Source organism: Calonectris borealis, chromosome 1, assembly GCF_964195595.1.
Source record: "Calonectris borealis chromosome 1, bCalBor7.hap1.2, whole genome shotgun sequence".
Classification (NCBI taxonomy): Eukaryota; Metazoa; Chordata; class Aves; order Procellariiformes; family Procellariidae; genus Calonectris; species Calonectris borealis.
The window spans coordinates 127,656,752-127,680,643 of record NC_134312.1 but is presented as its reverse complement, the minus strand read 5'-3'; the positions used below and the strand labels follow the sequence as shown (position 1 = coordinate 127,680,643).

Below are 23,892 nucleotides of genomic sequence, written 5' to 3'. Positions count from 1 at the left end.
AATTTATGAAAATAATACTGAAGGAAAGTATTTCCTTTTTAACATCATATTTCCAAGCAATTCTGAAAGGTACCCAAACTGGTCTTACCCTTTTCACTTTCAAACCATTAATAGCCTGCTACTTTGCAATTTTTGATAAACATTTCAACCCCCAGTTCTTATTTCCTCCAGCAACTTGCCGAAATACACAAGTACTAATTTATTGAATAAATCTGAATTTCTTGCCATAAATTTTTCTTCATGAAGGTACTCTAAAGCATCGTGAGTTGCCTCTAATTCATTACGCATTAATAAAAGCCTGGCTTGAAGTCATTTAGTCAATTTCAAGACTGCTTACACGTTAGATTACTAGAATTGCCAAGAAGCTTATACACTGAGACAACTGACTACATGACTACTACAACTAACCTGGGCCCGGGTTAAGGACATTATTAGGAAGCTTCCTAGTCTCGTACAGCCCTCTGATTACTACCTGCTCTTGGTTATACAGGCTGGCAGTGAGGAGGTTGCAGAGAGAAGTCCCAAAGCAATCAAAAGGGACTTCAGGGCACTGGGGCAACTGGTGGAAGGATCGGGAGCACAGGTAGTGTTTTCCTCGATCCCTTTAGTGGCAGGGAGGAACACTGAAAGGAACAGGAAAACTCATCGGAACAACATGTGGCTTAGGGGCTGGTGCCATCGACAGAATTTTGGCTTCTTTGACCACAGGGAGGTTTACATGGCACCGACCTGCTGGTGATGGACAGAGTTCAGCTGTCTCACAGGGGGAAAAGGATTCTCGCGTGTGGGTTGGCCGGGCTCATTGAGACGGCTTTAAACTAGGTTCGAAGGGGGAAGGGGATAAAACCAGGCTCACTAGAGAAGAGCCTAGGGGTGGCACGCCATTGTCAGGGGAGAAATCGGCAGCCCAGCTCAAGTGCATCTACACCAATGCACGCAGCATGGGCGGCAAACAGGAGGAGCTGGAAGCCATTGTGCAGCGGGGTAGCTATGACTTAGTCGCCATCACGGAAACGTGGTGGGATGAGTCTCACGACTGGAGTGCTGCAGTGGATGGCTATAAGCTCTTCAGAAGGGACAGGTGAGGAAGGAGAGGCAGTGGGGTAGCTCTGTATGTTAGGGAGTGCTTTGGCTGTCTAGAGCTCAATGGTAGTGATGACGAGGTCGAGTGCTTGTGGGTAAGGATGAGGGGGAAGGCCAACGAGGCAGATATCCTGCTGGGAGTCTGTTATAGACCACCTAATCAGGACGAGGAGACAGACGAAATATTCTATCAGAGGCTCACAGAAGTCTCACAGTCGCTAGCCCTTGTTCTCGTGGGGGACTTCAACTTTCCAGACATCTGCTGGAAATACCACACGGCAGAGAGGCAACAGTCGAGGAGGTTCCTGGAGTGTGTGGAAGATCACTTCCTGATGCAGCTGGTAAGCGAGCCCACTAGGGGAGGTGCCTTGCTTGACCTGCTGTTCACAAACAGAGAAGGACTGGTGGGAGATGTGGTGGTCGGAGGCCGGCTTGGGCTTAGTGACCATGAAATGATAGAATACTCAATACTTAGTGAAGTAAGGAGGGGGGCCAGCAAAACCACTACCATGGACTTCCAGAGGGCGGACTTTGGCCTGCTCAGGACACTGGTCGAGAGGGTCCCTTGGGAGACAGTCCTGAAGGGCAAAGGGGTCCAGGAAGGCTGGATGTTCTTCAAGAAGGAAGTCTGCTGTCCCCATGTGCCGCAAGAAGAACGGGTGGGGAAGGCGACCGGCCTGGCTGAATGGGGAGCTCTGGCTGGGACTCAGGAAAAAAAGGAGAGTTTATCACCTTTGGAAGAAGGGGCAGGCAACTCAAGAAGAGTACAGGGATCTCGTTAGGTCATGCAGAGTGGAAAATAGAAAGGCAAAAGCCCAGCTAGAACTCAACCTGGCCACTGTCATGAGAGACAACAAAAAATGCCTTTACAAGTATATTAATGACAAAAGGAGAGCCAAGGAGAATCTCCATCCTCTATTGGATGCGGGGGGGAACGTTGCCACCAAGGACGAGGATAAGGCTGAGGTACTTAAAGCCTTCTTTGCCTCAGTCTTTAGCAGTCAGAGCAGTTATCCTCAGGGTACTCAGCCCCCTGAGCTGGAAGACAGGGACAGCGAGCAGGATAAACCCCCCATAATCCAAGAGGAAGCAGTTAACGACCTGCTATGCCACCTGGATGTTCACAAGTCTATGGGGCCGGATGGGATCCACCGAAGGGTACTGAGGGAGCTGGCGGAGGAGCTTGCCAAGCCGCTCTCCATCATTTACCAGCAGTCCTGGTTAACTGGGGAGGTCCTGGACGACTGGAGGTTTGCCAATGTGACGCCCATCTACAAGAAGGGCCGGAAGGAGGATCCGGGGAACTACAGGCCGGTCAGCCTGACCTCGGTGCCGGGGAAGATCATGGAGCGGTTGGTTTTGAGGGTGCTCACGAGCCATGTCCGGGACAACCAGGGGATCAGGCCCAGCCAGCATGGGTTCATGGAAGGTAGGTCCTGCTTGACCAACCTGATCTCCTTCTATGACCAGGTGACCCACCTAGTGGATGAGGGAAGGGCTGTGGATGTGGTCTACCTGGACTTCAGTAAAGCCTTTGACACTGTCTCCCACAGCATTCTCCTAGAGAAGCTGGTAGCTCATGGCTTAGACAGGTATACTCTTCGCTGGGTAAAAAACTGGCTGGATGGCCAAGCCCAGAGAGTTGTGGTGAATGGAGTTAAAGCCAGTCGGTGGCCGGTCACGAGCGGTGTTCCCCAGGGCTCAGTTTTGGGGCTGGTCCTGTTCAATATCTTCATCAATGATCTGGATGAGGGGATCGAGTGCTCCCTCAGTAAGTTTGCAGACAACACCAAGTTGGGCGGGAGTGTTGATCTGCTCGAGGGTAGGAAGGCTCTGCAGAGGGACCTGGACAGGCTGGATCGATGGGCTGAGGCCAACTGTATGAGATTCAACAAGGCCAAGTGCCGAGTCCTGCACTTGGGCCACAACAACCCCATGCAATGCTACAGGCTTGGGGAAGAGTGGCTGGAAAGCTGCCCAGAGGAAAAGGACCTGGGGGTGCTGGTCGACAGCCGGCTGAACATGAGCCAGCAGTGTGCCCAGGTGGCCAAGAAGGCCAATGGCATCCTGGCCTGTATCAGAAATAGTGTGGCCAGCAGGAGCAGGGAGGTGATCGTGCCCCTGTACTCGGCACTGGTGAGGCCACACCTCGAATATGGTGTTCAGTTTTGGGCCCCTCACTACAAGAAGGACATGGAGGTGCTGGAGCATGTCCAAAGAAGGGCAACAAAGCTGGTGAAGGGCCTGGAGCACAAGTCTTATGAGGAGCGGCTGAGGGAACTGGGACTGTTTAGTCTGGAGAAGAGGAGGCTGAGGGGAGACCTCACCGCGCTCTACAACTACCTGAAAGGAGGTTGTAGCGAGGTGGGTGTTGGTCTCTTCTCCCAAGTAATCAGCGATAGGACGAGAGGAAATGGCCTCAAGTTGCACCAAGGGAGGTTTAGATTGGACATTAGGAGAAATTTCTTTACTGGAAGAGTGGTCAGGCCTTGGAACAGGCTGCCCAGGGAAGAGGTTGAGTCACCATCCCTGGAAGTATTTAAAAGACGTGTAGATGAGGCACTTAGGGACCTGGTGTAGTGGGTATGGTGGTGTTGGGTTGACGGTTGGACTCGATGATCTTAGAGGTCTTTTCCAACCTTAATGATTCTATGATTCTATGAGGACTTCCTTTCCTTTACAAAGAAGTTGACTTAATCCCAAGTAATCTTTAACCAAAATCCAAGTCAGTGCTTCTAAATATATGTTTTTATTAGCCCCTAAAGAGTTACAGAGGGAAAAAGGAGGGGGCAGGAAAAAAAAAAAAAGGTGTGGTAGCATAATAATTACAGTGTTTTAAGATTATGCTAACAATCATACTTCGGGGTCTTGAAATTTGGAAAAAAAAGATCATCAAATATTAACTGCTTATTCTATGAATCAGCAAGGGCATTCACCACTAATTCTGGACCAGCTGCAAGGTAGTTATGAATTAAACAATCAAGCTGTAAGAATTTAAATTTTTTTTTAAAAAACCTTATACATTTTATATGTGAGGATAAAATATAGTAAGTTTTAAAAACATCACAGTTAGTTAAAGTTCAGAAACATTATGGTATTTTTATTGACCAAATGCCAAAATGTTTCTACTTTTAATACAGAAGGATGAGCAGGACATCAATTCTAAAATAATTTTTAAAAATCTACTGTATAACCAAAGAATTAATAATAAATTGAGAATCATTCATGGCTCAAAATTCTAGTGTGTAAACTGTAAAACCAAGTCTTGAAATAATGCCTAGGATACTACTCCCCCTCCCCCCCAATTTGACAAAAAAAAAAAAAAATAGTTCTGTTTAAACAGAAGATTACCAATGAAGTTCCTATTTACAGTAACAATAATTTACCTATTTTAACAAAAGCATGGACATGAATGTTTCCTTTCCTCTAAATGCATAAACAGTCATTGTTACGCACAAAAATAGCACATACCATACCATTTTCTTTACCAAGGTCCTAATGCTATAAAACCATTTGCAAGTCTAGGCTGTGACACGTTTTTCAACTCTACAGGAACAGCATCTTTCTAGGCCAGTCAGACCTACATTCCCTCCATAAAGATGATGCATAGTAGAGTATTTTCTGAAGAGTGAGGTAGAGGACGTGTTGAAAAGGATGCATTTTATGTATGTAACTACATTCCCGAAATACAGTTGAGGACAGTTGTAAAGTAATACTAATGTCAGCATTTCACAACTTTTGAGTGTTTAGCTTTTTCAAGTTCAAGGAATGTATAACAGGTTTTGCTGTATGGTAAGTACTTACTCATATGCATATGTCTTTGTACATTCATGTATATACTCAGTCTCACACACAATATGTACATCAATAGTATCAACAAAGAAACTTTCAGTATAAAAGTACACATATTTTTAAGACACCCAAATGCTATTTCAGTTCGTAAAATTTTGACTGCAGAGATAACCAAGGAAAACATCTGTACCTATTGTTCCTTCATCGGCAAGGCCACAGACCAATCTATTCCATCCACATGATGTGAGACAACATCCATTCCCAAATTATGAAACAGCTGTTCTGTTAAACTATATTGTCTAAGTGTGGGATAAAGTCATCTGCACTCAGAGTCACAAATAAGAATGTTGAACATAAAATAGGAGAATGAAAAATACATACAGCTAATTTACGTAGACTGGTCAGCATTTCATTTTGATCTTTAAAGCCAGTTGTATGAATTTTGCTCACAGCATCCTCTTTCTCAGTAAGCCATGCATCAAAAAGGCACTGAAAGAAAATTGGAGAGAAGAGAAAGAAAAGGCTTCAGTCAAGCCTTCGCTAGTGCGATGTTTTGAAGAACATTCCAATTTATAACTGCTAAAACGACTCACCTGCTCTTCTGCAAAGTGCTGCCATTTACGAAGAATATCTTGCAGAAGGACCCATCGATCTTCTGTCCATCTGCAGATGGCTGCCCACCGGTTTCCAAAGTGCTAGAAAGAAAGAAACACACAATAAAGGTTGAATTTGTTTACTTTTTTTTTAAAACAAGGCAATCTGATTTTCCTATGGCATTACAAATATTTGTGAAAACACTTGCATAGTTCACTTTTTACAGTCTTAAGCCCTTAAAATACGTTGCATGTCACACTGCAACAGATCTTATCACCATTTGAAATAAAACCAAAATGGAGAGAATAGGAAAAGCAATACAACCAAAACGAAAGAATTTTAATACTAATCTACAGACAGAGTTTTCTATTAAGTCTCTGGTACTATGCTCTCACATAAAAACCCTTCAGTTTCAAAACTTTACAATGCTCAAAACATAACCACTTGAAACATAATTATGGTGGCCCAAAGATGTGATCAAAGCAAAAAAGTATCTGGTTCTTAAGTTGCACCATCAGTGTAGTTGATCTAAGTTCTTACCTCTTTTAAAATATTGCAGTGGAAAAAAACCCCACCTTATAAGCTAACACACCAGCACAAATCCCACTGAAGTTTCCCAGGTATTTGTAGCATATGCTACTATATACATTTTAAAATTACACAAAACACTATCTTGTTCTCTCTCCCTTATTTTAGTTGAAATCAAGCATTATTACTTTCTTTTAATTTCCTACTAGCCTTTATTGAAAAATGCCTAAGACAAAGGATGAGACTTAATACTGCTGTAATGGTGCAACAAACTATGAAACTTTTATTGCAACAATTTACAATGATTTAATTACCCCTGAGCATCATATGCAAATTATTCAGCTCCTCCCAAATAAAAAACCTTATAAAATCTGCAAGATATGCTACACTACTGCATTTTTATTTTTTCATGTACTTCAAAAGCACGTCTTCACGAAAGGAAAAATAGTTTCTTCCCTTTTTCATATTTATTTATTCACTCAATGATTCTTATGGGTCCTTATAACTTGAGATACTCTATGATTCTATATTTTTTATATTTACATATTTTTCATAGAGATTATAATCTAATTTTAGCAAAAATGTAGCATCCAAGTGGTGGATTTTTAAAATGAAGGGATTAAAATTCAAACTTTATTTTCTATCAGGAATGAAAGAATTTATTTTGCACTGCCTAGGAAATGAAAGGTAAAATTTCAGGTTGCCATTTGAATTTGTGGCTTTACCAATTTTATGTAAAGTAAAAAGTCAGCAGATACCATGTTTTTCATTAAGTGAATGCTAAAACATAACAAATCTTGCAGACTAAACAAGCAGCTGTCATGCCATTCAGTTATATTATATTAGATATTGGCTCAATTTAGAAAAATGAAAACTATCTCTAATTAAGTAGCATAGTAATGCTAATTTAAAAACATGTCAATTCTTAAACAGCTTAAATATGTTACACAGTAATGCAGAGAAGTATTCCTTTTCAGTCACTTACTGCATAAATACAAAGTAGGTTTTGAGGAAGTTGTTTTGTTTGCCCTTTTTAGGCTTAATATTAGGATCACAGTTTTGGTATATATTCAGAATTATGTAATGGGTATTTGCTTTCTTTCCTAATTAGATCTAGACAAAAAACGAGCAATTTTGCAAATCTAAGAATGTGATTTCACATTTAAATTATGTTCGGTGTTAGTGTTTGCTTGCCATAAAACATAATGTGATCAAAGATCACCAATTCAAGCAAACACAAAAACGTTCAGGTTTTGAATGTGAATATTTCAGAAAGCTAATTTCAATATTAACAGAAACAAATACTTGCTGGTGAAACATTTATGCTCTCAACTTATCAGGAAATAGAGTACAACATATTTTACCCATTCATTTTACCCACTCATCATTAAATAAAATTGCCAAATTGTATGACACAGAACAATGCAGAAAATTATTCACAGCCAGCTAATCCAAATTTTCTTTTTTTTTTAAATTACTTTTTTCCTTTTATAAAAAATTCACAATTCCATAAATAGTATTTGTTAGCCTCACAGGCTAAATACTATGTATATCATAATGTGTACTCAGTAACGTCTTTTCTGCAAAAATTATATTTTGACTAATTTAATTGATTTGAAAGACTAAAAATCTTAATATAATAAAATGATGATTATATTTAGTTTCATTTGTCCTGAATCTGATTACATTTCCAGTTTAGCTCAAGACATTCTCAACACCTCCATCCTCTTTTTTCACCAAGCCCAGAAGAAAACCTAGCAGATCTGCAATATCTAGCACTCGTTCAGTTTTTTATATTCAAGTGAACTTTTTTTTTTACCTTGACTGCTTTGCTTGCTAATTACTAGTTCAAAAATCATAAGCGTATCCTTCCTCATAGCTCAGATGTTTCTAATCTGAACCCTGATCTGAGACTCTGTCTTTCCCAATAATTCCCACAATTCAGGATAATTATTATTAGTTAACTACTCAAAAACACTGTACATGATTCAATGAAGTCATAAGAAGTGGCTTCTGGTTATTCTTTAACAAGGTCCAAGCCTAAGAACTTCATTTCCCCTATATGCCATTTCTTCCCACTATCATAGGAGAAAAATCTTTTAATTTCTAAAATTATATATATACAGGTGGTGAGGTGAATCACATTTGGTTGTTTTGGTGCCTGATTTACACTGAAGTTTATGGATACTAATTATGTATTGCATTTTAAAAATACACTTACAGTTTTTACTGAAGGATTCATAAATCATCCCAAAGTTAAGCAGCAAAGGTTTTGGCACATCTGATTTAGATTAATGTTTTTAAAAAAATCTTTTCATGACCAGACATCTGTCCATTGGTAATGCAGGTGTAGATCAAAATAAATTATGCTGCACAAATCTATCCGATAGCTCGTACCTGCCCGAAATTTTGAATTCTCATACAAGCTGAATACAAGGTCTTTGACAAGAAAAACTTTTCATTCAAACAGGACCTCTAAAAATGAATGAATGGACTTTCATAGACTCTACATTTTTCTGAAGAAAATTCCATTCTTAACGTGTGCAACATCATGAGTTATGCAAGCTTTTACACCTCCACCTTGCAAAGGGACTTATATAATGGATATATACTTATATATACATGCATGGATGCAGAGGAAAACTTGGAGTTGGTAGAAACATACACTAATCTACACAAACAAATAACAAACTACTTATTACTAATTTAATAATAATTATTTTTTATAATTTTTAGTAATAATTATTTAATTATTATTAAATAATCAATAATCAATTAATTACATGGGATGGATAATACATTTGAGATAAACTGAAAAAACATATTTAAATGAATTAGATTTTTTCTTCTCTTTTTAGTCACTTCCCAAATACTGGTAAAAGAATATAAATATTTCTTTTTCTAAAAGTATTTTATAAAATCCTCATATCTGAGTAATTTTTAAATATCTCACATTCAAGTAGCTGACTTTTCTTAACAATCCTCATAAAGAAATACAGTTTGCTCTCAATATCTGCAGTAACATCAACTTGCCTTTATCACTATGATATACCCTGAAAAATATTTTTTGTTTGCTCATCCAGAAAATATCAAAAACTCGAGTACAAGATCAAATATCTGGCTCTGCATTTACTCTAAGAAATGCATCGATTTGAGTACTAAAAAAGTTTTGCTGAGTCAATACAAAATGCTATTTTCAGCATATGGTTTCAAAAAGCCACAAAACCTCCCTTTTTTTTTTTCGTCTCAATAGTTTGACAAGACATTTTATTTTAATAAAATAAGTAAAATGACTAAGTAACTGCATTGATAAAAGAGTTGATTCTGTGACCTGCCTTAAACCTGTTATTTCTCATGAGAGATCATAACAACCATGACACCAAGATATAATATTTGGTTGAATAAGACACAAAGTTTCAAGTCAGAAATATCATGTCAGGACTGTCCATTTATAAAGTAGGTATTGACATGAGGGTGCATTTTCCCTTCTCCCCTGGACCACTCTACAATCTCAGGAATTCCTGTTAGGCCTTAGCCTTTGTGTAATGAGTTGGGCAGTTAAGTGTCCCTTGACCGTACCAGGCACTCTTGCAAGGATAAGGTGGGGAGCAGCACTGACTGTACCAGGAACTCCTGTTGCCTGACCAAGGTAGGGAATGAGAGCGGGGATAATTCATCATCCCTGACAGTCTTGGAACATTCCCTACCTGGATCGTAGCTCGAGTGGAAAGGTACCACTGTTACTGTTCCGGATTGTGGCCTGGATGGAAATTTACGGATAACTAAAGCCAATCTTCTTGCGAACCTATAAACAGCAGTCCTAAGTGAGACCCTTTGAGCTCTCCTGGACCTCAGTGGGCTGCGCCCAGAATCTGCCTCTGAGTGGGAGCCTCTCAGAGTTGAGATATTCACCTCTCAGATATTCGGAGGACTGTCAGGACCTGGGCTAAACCACTCCTCAGCCGAGACACTCCTTGGGGCTCCACCCTTTGCCCATTCAGAAATGCCAAGACATTTAATGTATTTCGCAAGACTCGAGGGGAATTTTTAACAGGTACTGTTATCTAGCTTTGGGCCCTTGTGTGTATGTATGTGAATTGATTTAGATAACCAATAGTAAGCATAATCTGTAATTAAGTCACTCTAGGGATTGTAGTAAATTCTATTCATTCACTTTGTAAATATTAATTTAATCAATGATCAAGTGCTGCTAAAATCTTGTGATCCAGCTTAAAACTATGAATGCATTTTAGATTGCTGCTAGACACATCTAATCACTTAGACATAAACCGTTGACCAAGTCTGAGACTAGGGGTAGATCCAGCCACACCTAGACTCCTCTAGGAGTTTAGAAAGCAAGGGGGTCTACTCTGAACCTTGTGACTCAACGGCAGGGTCTCCTTACCCTTTTTGTATTAGAGATAAACCGTTGCCCAAGTCTGAGACTAAGATTGGATCCAGCTGCACCTAAGCTCCTTCAGGAGTTTAGAAAGCAAGGGGGTCTTCTCTGAACCTCGTGATTCTAATGGGAGGGTCTCCCCTACCCTTTTCTGTCCTCGGTCTCTGTATAAATCATTCCAACTCAATTCTAACTTGATTTTCCTTTGTATGCTTCATCCATGTAGTAAATGATAAAGTGAATCTTGCCATTGAATTCTGTTAAGTCGCACTTTTGTAAATTTCTATTAACATAACTTTCTGCTAATACCTTTGACAGTGGTTCTTTAAGCGGCCTCTAAACCACTCATTTGCAACAACTGACTACTAAATCATATGGTGCTCAACTTCACCTCCTTATTCATATCAAATAGTAGTCAATGCTGTAAGTAGCCTGTATGACGCCCGGAAACTCAGACTGCACCAAGGGTTTTGTTTCCAACACCTGGGAAAACAAGTCTCCAGAGAAACTGGCTGAATCCAGAGCAAAAAGTAAAACGCCTTTCTGCTCCCTTGAAATGCCTCTTTTTATAGCCTTAGCTGGAATTTTCAGAGAAATCTGCATGTAAAAAAAATTTTTTTTTTTGTATTGAGAGGACTCTGACAGAATATTCTTTATGACTACAAAAAGCAGAAGATAAAATATTCCTAGTCTGCAAAAAGGTCAAAGTAAGGAAACATAAGAAGAAGGGAAAATGAGTAAAACTAACACAACTCTTGGGAACACTGGAGTGAATGTATAAAAAGTGAAATAATATGCCTCAAGTCTGCAACTAATAGAACTTTTTTTGAAAGAGGCTTTTCTAATCAAATAAGGCTATCCACTTCTTAAAGTAATGAGAAATAGTGGAAATAGGGTTTTGTCTATATGCAAAATCAATTTTAAAAGAAAGAAATACTTAGCACATTCACAGAATTTCTCCCATGTAGCAATAAGCAGTGTAATTCTTTAACATTCCTCACTTATTTTGACGTATTTTTACAAGAACTACCCACACATCATCTTCAATCAAAGGATAATACCCTGAATAATACGAATACACAATAGACAGTGTAAATTACACTCTCAGCTCCTTTCCCTCAGCAGGGGAAAAGGCCATCAAGAAGCATTTGATACATTTAATGCAGATCTCTTTCCAGCACAGACCCCGACCCCCGAAGCCTGGGGAGGGCTCTAATTTGAGCTAGCCCACAAGAGTCCTTAAGGGACCTATTGTCTGCTGGGTATAATTAGAGAAAAAACTCCCTGCCTTCATGGCTTCTGTATGTTATCCAGCCATTTCTCTGGGCTGAAGATAATTTCCCACACTTTCCTGAGAAATGAGTCAGACTATTGCAACAGATTTGCTAGTATAGTCCTCTGATTTTGCAGCACTAAAATCAAAACCTCAAAAAGGTTTTGAGTCTTACTCAGCGGCTGCCTTTTTGGTAAGGCTCTGGATTGAGCCTCATGGGGTCCAGGAGTTAAAAGTCTAAATAGTCAGTTCTCAGAAGCAGCATAAATACATAGAGCCTCAACATGTCACACACTGATATGTCAAGTAACCAATGTTAGGTAAAAGTAGTTTTAATATTCACACTCACCTAGGCTAGCTGTAATCTCTCAAGACTACCTTAGGGCAACAGCTATTTGTAAAAGCAGCACTGAAATTGGTTTACTTTTATTTTTCCAAGCAAGGTTAACTTTTCTACGGATAATTTGTTTCAGGGACACTTTTGGCTTCTATGCCATTAATTGTCTCTTAAATAGGTATTTTTTTTTTTTTGGCAGTTGCAACAAATCTTAAGAGCTTCTACAATGTTCATTTGAAGCCAGCATAGATTCTTGTCATCCTGTTGAGAGTTTTAAAATCTGTAAATGACCTTTTTATGGCTTTTAACATTGTTTTATACAGATGCATGCATAAATAAATGCATTATATACATATATATTTATATATATGAAAATATTTCAGGAATGACCATCTCAATCCTGTTCAAAAAGAAAGGCATAACTGAATTGCAGCAGCTTGGAAAATGCAGCCTTGACTATTACATAGCAATAACTGTTCACTTTCTTCCAAATCTGATCCTGAACAGTATGTCACTCAGGCAGCCTTATTAAGGCTTTTGTGTGATAGTGTGTGCTCTTGTTTTGTTCTACTTTTGAAAGTCAGACCGGCAGATACATAATCAAGCTTTGAACTTTGCTCCATTATGCTTTTTGTCAAATGCTGTAATGGTTGAGCCTGCCAACACATTGTATCTCCTGTGCTTATATTCAGTTTGCACGTGACATGAAAAAAAAAAAAAAAAAAAATCCAAACAATCTTTCTGTACACTCAAAAAAGGAGATGTAACATTTTGCTAGGATAGTAGGTGGACTGTGGTAACTCAGTTCTCCTGGGCATAAAAGTATGAAAGTTTGCACACCTCCCTAACATCCTAAACCCCATAGCTTTATATCTGTATTTTGTTTTTATTAACATCTGTAATACTGCTACACATTCTGTGACTTCCAGAGCAATAGGATTCTTTAACTTTTCTTTCAGATTTTTCTCTAAGACAGTGTGAGTCAAGGAGGGAACTGACAGCAGCTGGACTGTTCCACGCCATGCTGCGCTCTGCTCAGAGCATGCCTGTGCTGCAGGACACAGTGCCTCAGGAATTGCCTTACTGGCATCTTTCAAGGAATATACTTTCTCAATGACAGTAATAATTGGGCATGCTTTATCCCAATGGCAGGCGCCTTCTCCACTAGTATTAGTATTTCCATTGTGTTCCATTTACACTTGTCATTCTTTATGTTTCTTTAATGGGGTAAACGTATTACAGTAATGTCTGAGTTCTGTTTCAGGTTGGATTCCAATATGGGTCAGCCACAGAAGTTGCACAGGATACAAACGGTACCTTTTGCAACCAGTGTAATAATAGGGGGATGCAGCTGTATCGCCTGATGTGCTTTTAATTGTTCAGATATCTTTCTGAAGATGTCCAATAATCCACGAACTTTTCATCTGTTTTTCTCTATTAAAAAATCTCAGTTGTATACCTTCCAATTCATGAATTGTAGTAAATATCAAATACTTTTAACAATTTTCCCTTTTTTTGTCATACTTTACCATAGGCCTCTTTGCAAGAACCTTCTGTTTGCCAACATAGAATAATATCCTGGTTGAACCTTTCCCCATTCATTTTTGTATTTCATTTCATTTTTCTTCCTCTTCCATTCAAGATATTTTCCATTCAAGATATTTTCCTAGTTTAGTTTAGCTCCTGGAACCATGTGGTTGCAAGGGATCTGCTTTATTCCACTGAACAGAATACAAGAAGCTGGCAAGAAATTCTGGAAGGTTAAGACTGACTTGAGCAGGTACACCACAGTTCTGACACTTAAGATGAATTTAAAAGGAAGTAATAATTGACAGATCAGTAGAGGCTGCATTGTTACCTTGGCTGGGTTGTGCTCCCTGAGTGACTAAGAAGTTGCAGTAAAGAAAACTGAAACTTATTTTTGAAGTGGCAGTGCTCAGCAACTTAGCCAAACAGGTACTACCTACTCTAAATTCCAGACTAATTACTGATTTACTGGTATTGGTACCCAAATTACCTAGATTCAAGATAGCACACAGATACCTGTCTGTGTTACAGCTATACCTTCCAGCTAAATGTATTGATAGCTTCTCTAGAGAAACCTTGGGCTTTAATGATTCAAAAACCAGAAACCTTTTTATTTTCTTGGGCAATGAAACAAAATGAAAGAAAAGTACTTTCTTCTTTCTGAAAGAGAAAAATAGAAGGAATCTTGGTTGTAGTACTGCAATACTTCTTGAGCAGTGACCCTTGAGATCTTGACCACCAACACAGGAGTATCCTTCTTCTTGATTTCAATCAATGTATCTCAACACTATCCATTTAAGTTCATTCAGAAGTTACAGTAAGAGCATTGCAATATAAATAATACAGTAAGAGCAACTTTTTAAAGATGTGAGTGAAATACTAAACTTTCCTATAATAAAAGCTAATGTTTGACAAATTTTTAGAACATGTTGGCTGCTAGCTTTATCACAAATGTATCTCCAATGTATCATTCTTTTAAGGATACTCAAGCAATTGTATTTAGAAAATAGAATATATGGAAGTTTTTGTCTGTTAATTGTTTAGGCTTTGGGTAAAAATGCAGTTTAGAACAGGTTTGGATTGCAAGGATGTTGCTGCTAACTTCTCCCAATTCAAGTGCTCTAGGAAGCCTTGTCATAAGAATCCTAAATGATAAACCATTGTAAAAAACATATATACTAAAGAGGATATACACTGAAACAGAGAAATGAAACTAAGGACAGACTGAGATGATTCCCTTCATTGCCTAGAAAACATGTCTACGAGAAACTAATGGGAAAGAAATGATGACTTTCCACCAAAAAGTGTTTTAGAAAAAACAGCATGTTCTTAATATTTCTTAATAACAATTATTTGTCTACAAAAATACAATGCTGTACACATTCACTATTTGGTTTTGCTTATTTTTAAAAAGTCTTATTTCAATTTTGTGGGACCAGCGTTGCCATTAAAAGACACACATACTGGGCATTATTTAAAATGAATGTGCCTTTAAGCACTTGCCAGTGGAAAATGACACTTTATGTTACTATTACACCAAAATACACCACATATACCAAAAGCTTCCCGTCAGAAGAAAAATCCCCCATTCTCAATAACTCACACTCTGCCAAATTGTGTAGATTCTTACATGCAATATCCTTCTCCTTAAGTACAACAGAGAATTGTGTTACTTCTGTCAGGAGTAATGAAGTACAGTTAAGAAATAAAAGACAAACACCTGTCCTTGGATAGATAAAACAGGTTGATACTGAAGGAATCACAAAACAAAAAGAAAGTTGCTCTCAGATATTTGTTTTTTCTCCAAAATACATGCACTTATCCATCTATGCAAAAGTCACGTCCTACAGAAATATTTAAGATCATCCTCAGAAATATCTCCTGAGATACACTCAATGCTACTAGTAGTTCTTCTTCAACCTTATTAACATTTAATGCCACTGACAGCTTTTTCTGTGAGAATCAGAAGTTTAGTCATTACCTGAAGCTGCTCTTCTAGTGCAGCAGTAGCTCTGTCTCCACTGTTTTCATCCACCACCACTACCATATGGGTTAGAGAATTCACCTTGACTTGTTCCTGTTCCAAATCTTCTTGAAATGCCTATAATTAAAGCATACGTGTTAGAAAATGTGTCCCAAATTAAGAAAATGCTGTGTGTTTGGAGTCCCACTGACTGATTAACGTGCATAACTAACCAACTATGAGAACTTTATAACCCTATTACTGTCAATACTAAGTAATTTAAACTTATTTTCTTACCTTAGCATGTATATGCTAACATAAGCATATTGGGCACATTTCCATTCCTTTCGCAAAAATAGTTTACTGTTACTCACTCACAAGTCCTAGCTCTTGATACAATATTTCAGACTGAAAATTTGGCTTGAGAAAGCATTTGTTGTGTTGATGTAGTTGACTTATAGATATCAGCATAGCATGTATACATAGCAATAGCCTGCAAATTTTAAATAGCCATTGGAGTAGATTTTGTATTTCATATTAACATATTAAAATATTTTAATTTCACAAAAGTTGTAAAATTTTAAAAAATTTATATTAAAAATACTTTAAAAAATTAGTTTTTCATTAAACAACCGCAAAATATCTTCAGCTTGGCACTCCTACAACATTAAAAACATAAGATGAAACTGCTCAGGAGATGAATCAAGATGAGGAAACACATGCAGCACCCTTGTTTCACTTATTGCAGAAACCACGAAACAAAGTGAGAGAGGCACTTTATGATTCCTGACTGTCTGAGGAAAAACTTTTAGCTTTGGTACCCAGTTCCAGCTGCAAGCTGCAATAAGCCTGAGGACAATCTTTTGCTGAGAAATAGTAAACTGCTAAAAGTGAAGAAACGTCTCTCAAATCTGCATAAATTGATAATAATTCCTAACTTTGCCAAATTTCTACAACTCTTCATATCTCTCTGACCCTCCCACTTTCCCAGGCTTCATGTAATAGATCTAATCAATTGTTCCCTCCCTCCTCACAGCGCACAGAGAAGTGCAAAGGGACGTCTAGACATAGTCACTCTTCAGCTGATGGTTTACAGCATATTCACTGTACACTTAACCTACATCACAAAAAATAAATTAAAAAAAAAATCTGAAGTATTGTAAGGTACTATAACACCTTAGTAACACCCCCTTGGTGGGTTTTAGTGTCTCCTCTTACTTTTTTTTTTTCCGCCCTTCTCACTTGCCATGAAAGATGGCATCCCTACTTTGCCATAGTTTGATAACAAAACCAAACCCAGCCCAGCTCCTGTCAGGCACTAGGGAACTGAGCAGCCAGACCTATCTGCTCTTTCCTTTGCTGAAATGCAGCAAGAGGACAGGCGACAAAGATGGAAAGAGGAGGAGCTAAAGAAGTGTTAGTACTGAAACTTCAAGCCACAGAGAAGGCAATATTCAATTTCTTTTCCTAATTTTTATTACCTATCTCCAGCTTTATGTTAGTTTATTAACAACCAGATGTACATTTTTAACTCCCAATAGTTAACCACTGTTTTACATTACTGGGTTCTGTGTTGTGTTTCTTAAATAAAACTTGAAAGAACCCCTCATCCCACTCCCCTGAAAAAAACCAAGGTATCCAGGACCACATCCTGCCTGACGCACTTTTTAGGTGTCTATAATTAGCTTCAAACCAACGGAAAAATGTGGGAAACCAAAGTCCTCAATACTTCAGCAGAGTGTGTTCTAGTGATTAGTACATACACAGTATGATAGTCACGGTCTGAAAAATAACATGGCTAACCACATACACCTCGTCACAACAGAAACCTTGACTGTATTACAAACTATGTTGAATTTCACCATACCAATTTTTCTGCTGCTTTTTCAAGTAGAGTAATTCACTTAGGTATGAAGAACAAGCCGTTGCTGAAGATTAGGTCATGCATTTTAAACCTCTTTGGTAAAACATCTTACTTTTATTTGAAAATTAAAAAATAAAATATAATGTGGCTATAGGCAATAGGAAAGGAATTCACAGACTACTTTGTTTTTAAGGCATAAATTCCTTACCCTAACACTTTTCAGAGTTTTAATTCCTTCATGGGCATAACCTTTGAGCCAATATATTTATAAGAAACCTCCCTTTTCTGACTTTCATGCCTGTGATTACCATTTGCTTCAGAGAGCTAGACTATAAAGCAATTCTCAAGGACTGTGAAGTACAATTCTCAAGGACTGTGAAGTACACCAAATTGTTAGAGCAATCCCGGGAATTCAGACTTCTCAACATTTTATGACCCAGAAATCAGACTTCTCAACATTTTATGACCCAACACTTGATCAAGGAAGAGGAGGCTGGATCAGACCACTCATGGATCAGACCATATAACACAGCTTGCTTCGCCCAGGTTCAATCCCTTCTTTCAGCCATACGACAATAAATATATTGCTCTGTAAGCCTACAGCCAGGGAGAAGGTGACTTTTATTTCCTGATTAGTGGGTATCTGAGAGATGGCATCCCAGAACAACGCCAGAGTCAGCAATGCTCTGCAAGTGCAGGAGTAGAGGGCGCTTTGGAAGCAGGAGTCTCGCACACAGTGTGAAAGACTTGAGAAGTTAGGGAACTGATGAAACCAGAAAGTTGAGGCATTTTCTAATCCCCAGACAGATTCAATTTGCCCTGAGCTAAAGGGCTGGTCTTTATAATCCAAGTGTCTATTTTTACCACGAAATTCACTGGTGACAATTGTTTGTATACAGGAGCTTGTTGAAACAGGAATTTACTGAGGGCAGTCTCAAGACTAGAATACTCTCTGTTCAAATCATTTAAATTGAAGTTTCTAACAAGTTCTCCTGAGCTATTGTAGAGACAGCAAATTTTCAGGGACTTAAAATGTAAGATTGATATAGATGTTGATGCATGGGGATAGCAACAACAGAAACTCATCTCCATAGTTCCTTTAATTCCTATCTATCAGATAACAACCTACGCGACTCCGACATAATCCACTTCAAAGTGAATAAAAATACGTACTTAGGATATCCAAATACCTAAAGACAAATCCACCCCTGATATTTGAACAGTTAGAAAGTGTGTCATTTTACCTTTGCAATTAATTTGAAGTATTGAAAAATCCTAACACTAAAAATTTTCCATAGTACTGAAAAATCCTAACACTAAAAATTTTCCATAGTTTCTGACATTTTCATAAAAAATAAGAAGGCTCAGCCTTCCAGAAAAAGTACAAATACCTAAGCAGCTTAGACTTTTTTAGAAAGTTAATGAAACTATAAAATCTACTAACTATAAATTGTATAATAATAATGTGGAATAATAAAACCAGGTTCAATTAAAAGAACATTTTTGCTTAATTATAAAATTTCTAATATAGTATTCTGCTTAGACAGCTCCATAGTCCTCAGATTTTTATTGAAAAGCAGTTTTCTCCCTTTATAAAATTATAAAGAAGGGATACTTGCAACAGCAGACAAAATACATAAAATACTGCTGCAAAGACCAATAGTTCTTTACTGAAATGTTTGACTATTACTTCAAAATATATTGACTATGCCATATTTCTTACCAGAACTGTGTACCCTGCTAACGACATAAAATATTCTAGACTTCACCTCTATTTCAGTGCACTTAGAAAATTTTTTGTCCTATCAAGATATTAACGTCATATACTACCAAACTAAGTAGCATGCTGGAAAGAATGTTGTGTGCTTTCTCTGGTCTCAGTGATAGGTGCCATTCCCAATACACATTACTGAATGATTTTTTTTTTTTTTTGTTATGGGACCCAGCAGGGAAACTGAAGTGTTAGTCACAAGAACTCAAGACTAGTATTTTGAGACATCATTAAGAAAAAAGTAGAATAAAAGAAATCAGATGTATGGAAGTTATAAGTCAAAGGGGGATAATTAACATGAAATAAATAGAGTGAAAAGTAGTTACTAATGAACAGATAAAGAGGGAAAGTCAAAATTATAAAGGTGAAGTGGAGAGGGGGACAGGATAACAACAAACCAAACCTATCATCTTTGCTGAAGTCTGTTTAATTTGAAATGATCTTTGCCTTTTATATCTTCTAACTTCTGGTTCCTCTCATCAATTTCTACAACATTGTTTCTGAGATGTCCAGACTCATGTGAGACTAAGAAAAATTAAGGGGAGTTTTGGTTTTTGCTTTTTTGTTTGCTTATTTAATAATGAAGCAATATCCATGCTATTAAAATTCCATTGTGTTAATCCTTGTTATAGAAGGTAGCTTTGCTGCATACAATATGCAATAAAATTATCTGAAACTTTCACACAATATGTGAAAGAATGGAAAACATCTTGTTCTTTGACTTATGAATAAGCAAACTATACAAGAATAGAATGTTAATTGAAGTTAAAACCAAAATATTTTCTTTCTACCTTATTAACTAAATTGTCTTTTGTACAGAAAATAGATTTGAAAAGTAATACACATAAATAAATAATGTTGACTATCTCATCACACCAAAAATGAAGAACTAGTATATGGGAGAGGTAGATTTCTGCAGGTCTTCACTCAGAATATTAAAATACAAGCTAAATACCCATTTTTCTCAATATTAAAAAGAAACAGCATAAAGAGATTGCATAAATAAAAGGATTACATTTTACATTAGTATTCAAATACAAATTGCATAGAAATAGGAACAAAGTTATTCAATGCTTAGTACTCATGTATTCAAAATCTTTCAGGTTTCTTTCTCTAATTACCATTTCATAATTACCTGCTGTCTTTTTTTAAAAAAGAAAATATAACATCAGAATATACGCTTAGCTAGCAAACCCGCATACTGAAATGCATTGTCTCCTCACAGGGCGAGCACGGATAGCACAAATAGCAGCAGTAGGTATAGAATTTGTATTCTTCTTCAGTAGCACTCCTTAATCAGAATGCAGAAAAATCACCTTTAACACAGAAGTGGATCATGCAGTCTTTGGCAGCTTTTGACCTCTTTTTTAAAAAACTGTAAAAGCTGCTTTCAGTTTGAATTGTTTTTTCGGGATGATCTGCCCTCTAGAACCTGGACTAGCACTGACACAGGCCATCAAGCAAATGTTAAAATCTCTCAAGATACTATGAAACTGAACTGCTTTGAAGCAGTTTGATGTAGAAACCTTAACAGGTTATCACAGTAAATCTCCATGACCTCACAAATCATCTCTGTTTTCTAAACTTTTCTGTGTCTCCTTATCATAATCACTATGTGTCATGGATACATATATAGATATATCTTAAAATTTAAATTAATATGAAGCCAGACAATTTAATCCAGTAAATGAAACAAAGCTATTGCACAAGTTATACAGTCTCTCTCTTTTTAATTCTTAATTCTTCCAATTAAAGAATTACCCTCATGGAATGTGGAAAAAATTTGGCCAAATTCTCTCTTACACTCCATTTATTAGTTTGTTATTTTTCATTAATTAAATACATTACTAAAAAGTATTTTCTACAGGTAGAAACTAGAGCCTGTTTTACAGTGCTGTACAGCTACATATTCCGAGTCCCAGGAGTCCTAACAAGATTATGCAGTCTAATTATGACTAGTGCATCATTGCTACTACAGCATGCAAGGAAAAAAAATGCAACAAAAAAAAAGAAGAAAACACAGGTATTAAAAAATCTGATATATTCTTATTGTACTGTGTAATGAAAGGATGGTACAGTTGCCTTGAATATTCTAGTATATTGTTTATATTTAAAAAGGAAGTAATTTTTTTTTTTTTATAGCAGGATAAAAGTCAGAGTTGTGATAAAATAACTCTACAAAAGCTTGTTAATTGTACAAAACAATCAATATTAAACCAAATTTCCATATTAATTTGCTATGTTCTAATGGCAGGAGTAGTGCTTTTAAAATGTCAAAGACTCAAATTGTTTTTTATGCCTTTGGAAGCATACCTTATGCTCTTCTACTTGATGCTTTAGGTCTTCTAGATCTGGACCTAAGGGCTCCAGATCGATTTTCTTTGTCCTCTCCTCTGTTTTTGTCAGCCAGTCAGCTAACTGGGCTAGCTGCTGATTCTGCAGATCCATTAGGATTTTATGTAAACTGTAAAACAAATAAATAATTATTTCAATTTATACATGAAAGAAAACAACAGACAGAAATAGGTGCCCTGTATACTCTTAACTGATTTTCGTGAGGCTACATCTCAAACTAGAATAAAAAAAAATGATACTTTCAAGCAGGTAACTGAAAATTTGCTGAAACAGTTTTGAATTAGGCAAATTGTTTTGAAACATTTTTTTTTTAGAACCTGAGTACTGCATATAATATACTGTCTGTTAAAGTTTTGGCCTCCAGTTACATTTCTATTAGAGCTGTTTGGAAGTTCAAAATTTCTACTATCTGGTTTCTTAAAGCTTGTATTTTCTACTACAAGTACTTTGAAAAGTGCTTAGGCAGCTGTACTTATGAGGCTCCCTCAAATTTAGGATATTAAACAGAAGAGAAGATATTATTAAATTTTCAGTTATTCAATGGAGAACGCTCTGGAGAATTAAACAGGAAATACTTCAGTTTTGCCTAAACAAAGTATTCTGATAGCTCCAAAATGATTTGTCCAGAAATCCACTACAAATTCTTCACTTACACTTGCCATCTTTAGAAATTCTCCAAACTTTCCTAACAAAATAATCACCTTACCAAAAGTATTTTTAAAATAATGTGTAAACTATTGCTGAGCGATGGAATGACAAGTAGTTATTTGTATTACTCATCTTTCACATAACATAGAATTTTTAACTTTACTTAGATTTGACAGACCCAAGTCACTGTCCTCAGTCACACTGAGCTTGGTGAAATCATTGTATGGTATAGCGTGTTACTTACATCTCAAGCACAACTCTTGCAGCAAAAATTTAGTTAACTACTTTCAGAACTCAACTTCGAGATTTGAAAATCTGAGTTGAACTTTCAGACTGGAGAAAACTGCTGTGTAAGAAAGACAGCACAGTCCTATTCTACTCCACTTGCTTCTCAGTTGGCTTCTTGTTGGCTTCTTGAAAATGTAGCCCAAATTAGAAAGCTATTGTAAATTTTGTCTCTCAATGACCAACAGCACCTAGAATTGCCCAATGTCACACTGACATTTCCCCCCCCACAAGAATATTTTAAACAAAAAAAACGTAAGTACGTTCTCTCCCACAGCACCTGCAGAACTGCAGACTGGCAGAAGTGCGACGTGAGCACACTGCTCCAGAGAAGTCCAAGAGGTCTTGGTCCATGACCACGTAGGCAACTTAAGAAATGCTCGCACAAATCCAAACATGCAGCTTTCTGTCACAATTTCAAGGTATGCTCAAGTAAAGCAAGTACTTCTGAGTTTGTTCAACCAATTTTGGATTTTCACAAGGCAGTTTGAACAAACACAGAAGTGTATAATTTTGAAAATCCATGTCTAAATATGCCCAAAGTAAGCATCATTCTGTATTTTCCCAGACACACCTAATAGTTTTCAAACCAATCATCACAGAAGATTGCATGAAACGTGTAGATAATTACTTTTTGGTACACATTTAAATTCTTCTGAACTACCAGGATTTAATATCTGTCAAAGTCATGCACATGTAATATGTGAAATCCCATATCTCATTTGTAGCCTGTTCATATTTTAAGGCGTATGTCTGAAACTTCAGCACTTCAATTGTTGGTTGTTATTTATTTTATTTTCTACCTTTTTTGAGGAAAGAAAAAAAATTCCTTCCAGTTTTGACTCTTCTCAAAATGAGCATTTGGTCTCTGACGAAATATTTACTATTTGCTATTTATATAGTTAAAAATAAGTACTGTAGACCCAGTATTAACTCATATTGTAAAATGAAATCTCTAAGTTTCTAGTGCTATTTGATGCTTTCTTTGTATGTGTCTCAGCTAACGCATACTCCGTTCTTAGATGCTGTTCCTCAGTTTATAGCAATCCTTGGGATCACCTCTAAATTTAGGAATGCAAAATACTCTGAATCCTGTGTATATACTAACTGTCACTTTTTACACTGGAAGGCAGAGCTGCCATTTAGAAGGACACAAACAGGCTGGAGGGACAGGCCAAGAGGAACCTTATGACATTCAACGAGGACAAATGCAAAGTCCCGCACCTGGGAAGGAAGAACCCCTGGAATGATACAGGCTGAGGACTGACTGGCTGATGGAATTCCAGCACTAAATCTAACGGAACCTCCATCACTCTACTATTGTCCTTCTGTCCCTGAAATGGCCTTTGCTTTAAAAAGAACAGGGCATTAGACAAAAGGCCTTCTCAAAATAAACTTTAACATGTTTATGCAAAAAATAAAATTTAGTATTGGTAAATCTTTGTTAAATAAGGATCCATTTTTTGTACTGAA

At 37.3% G+C, this 23,892-nt stretch overlaps 1 protein-coding gene across 2 annotated transcripts in view; it reads right to left on the bottom strand.

Annotated features, from left to right (window-relative positions):
• Positions 1-23,892, bottom strand: part of DMD (dystrophin) — a 1,244,291-nt gene that overhangs the window by 811,160 nt on the left and 409,239 nt on the right. For both annotated transcript variants that reach the window (XM_075174519.1, XM_075174510.1), the window contains exons 12-15: positions 21,445-21,595; positions 15,515-15,634; positions 5,469-5,570; positions 5,257-5,364 (exon numbers count right to left, since the gene is read on the bottom strand). In XM_075174519.1, the coding sequence (XP_075030620.1) occupies positions 5,257-5,364; positions 5,469-5,570; positions 15,515-15,634; positions 21,445-21,595 (481 nt within the window). The remainder of the gene's footprint in view (positions 1-5,256; positions 5,365-5,468; positions 5,571-15,514; positions 15,635-21,444; positions 21,596-23,892) is intronic.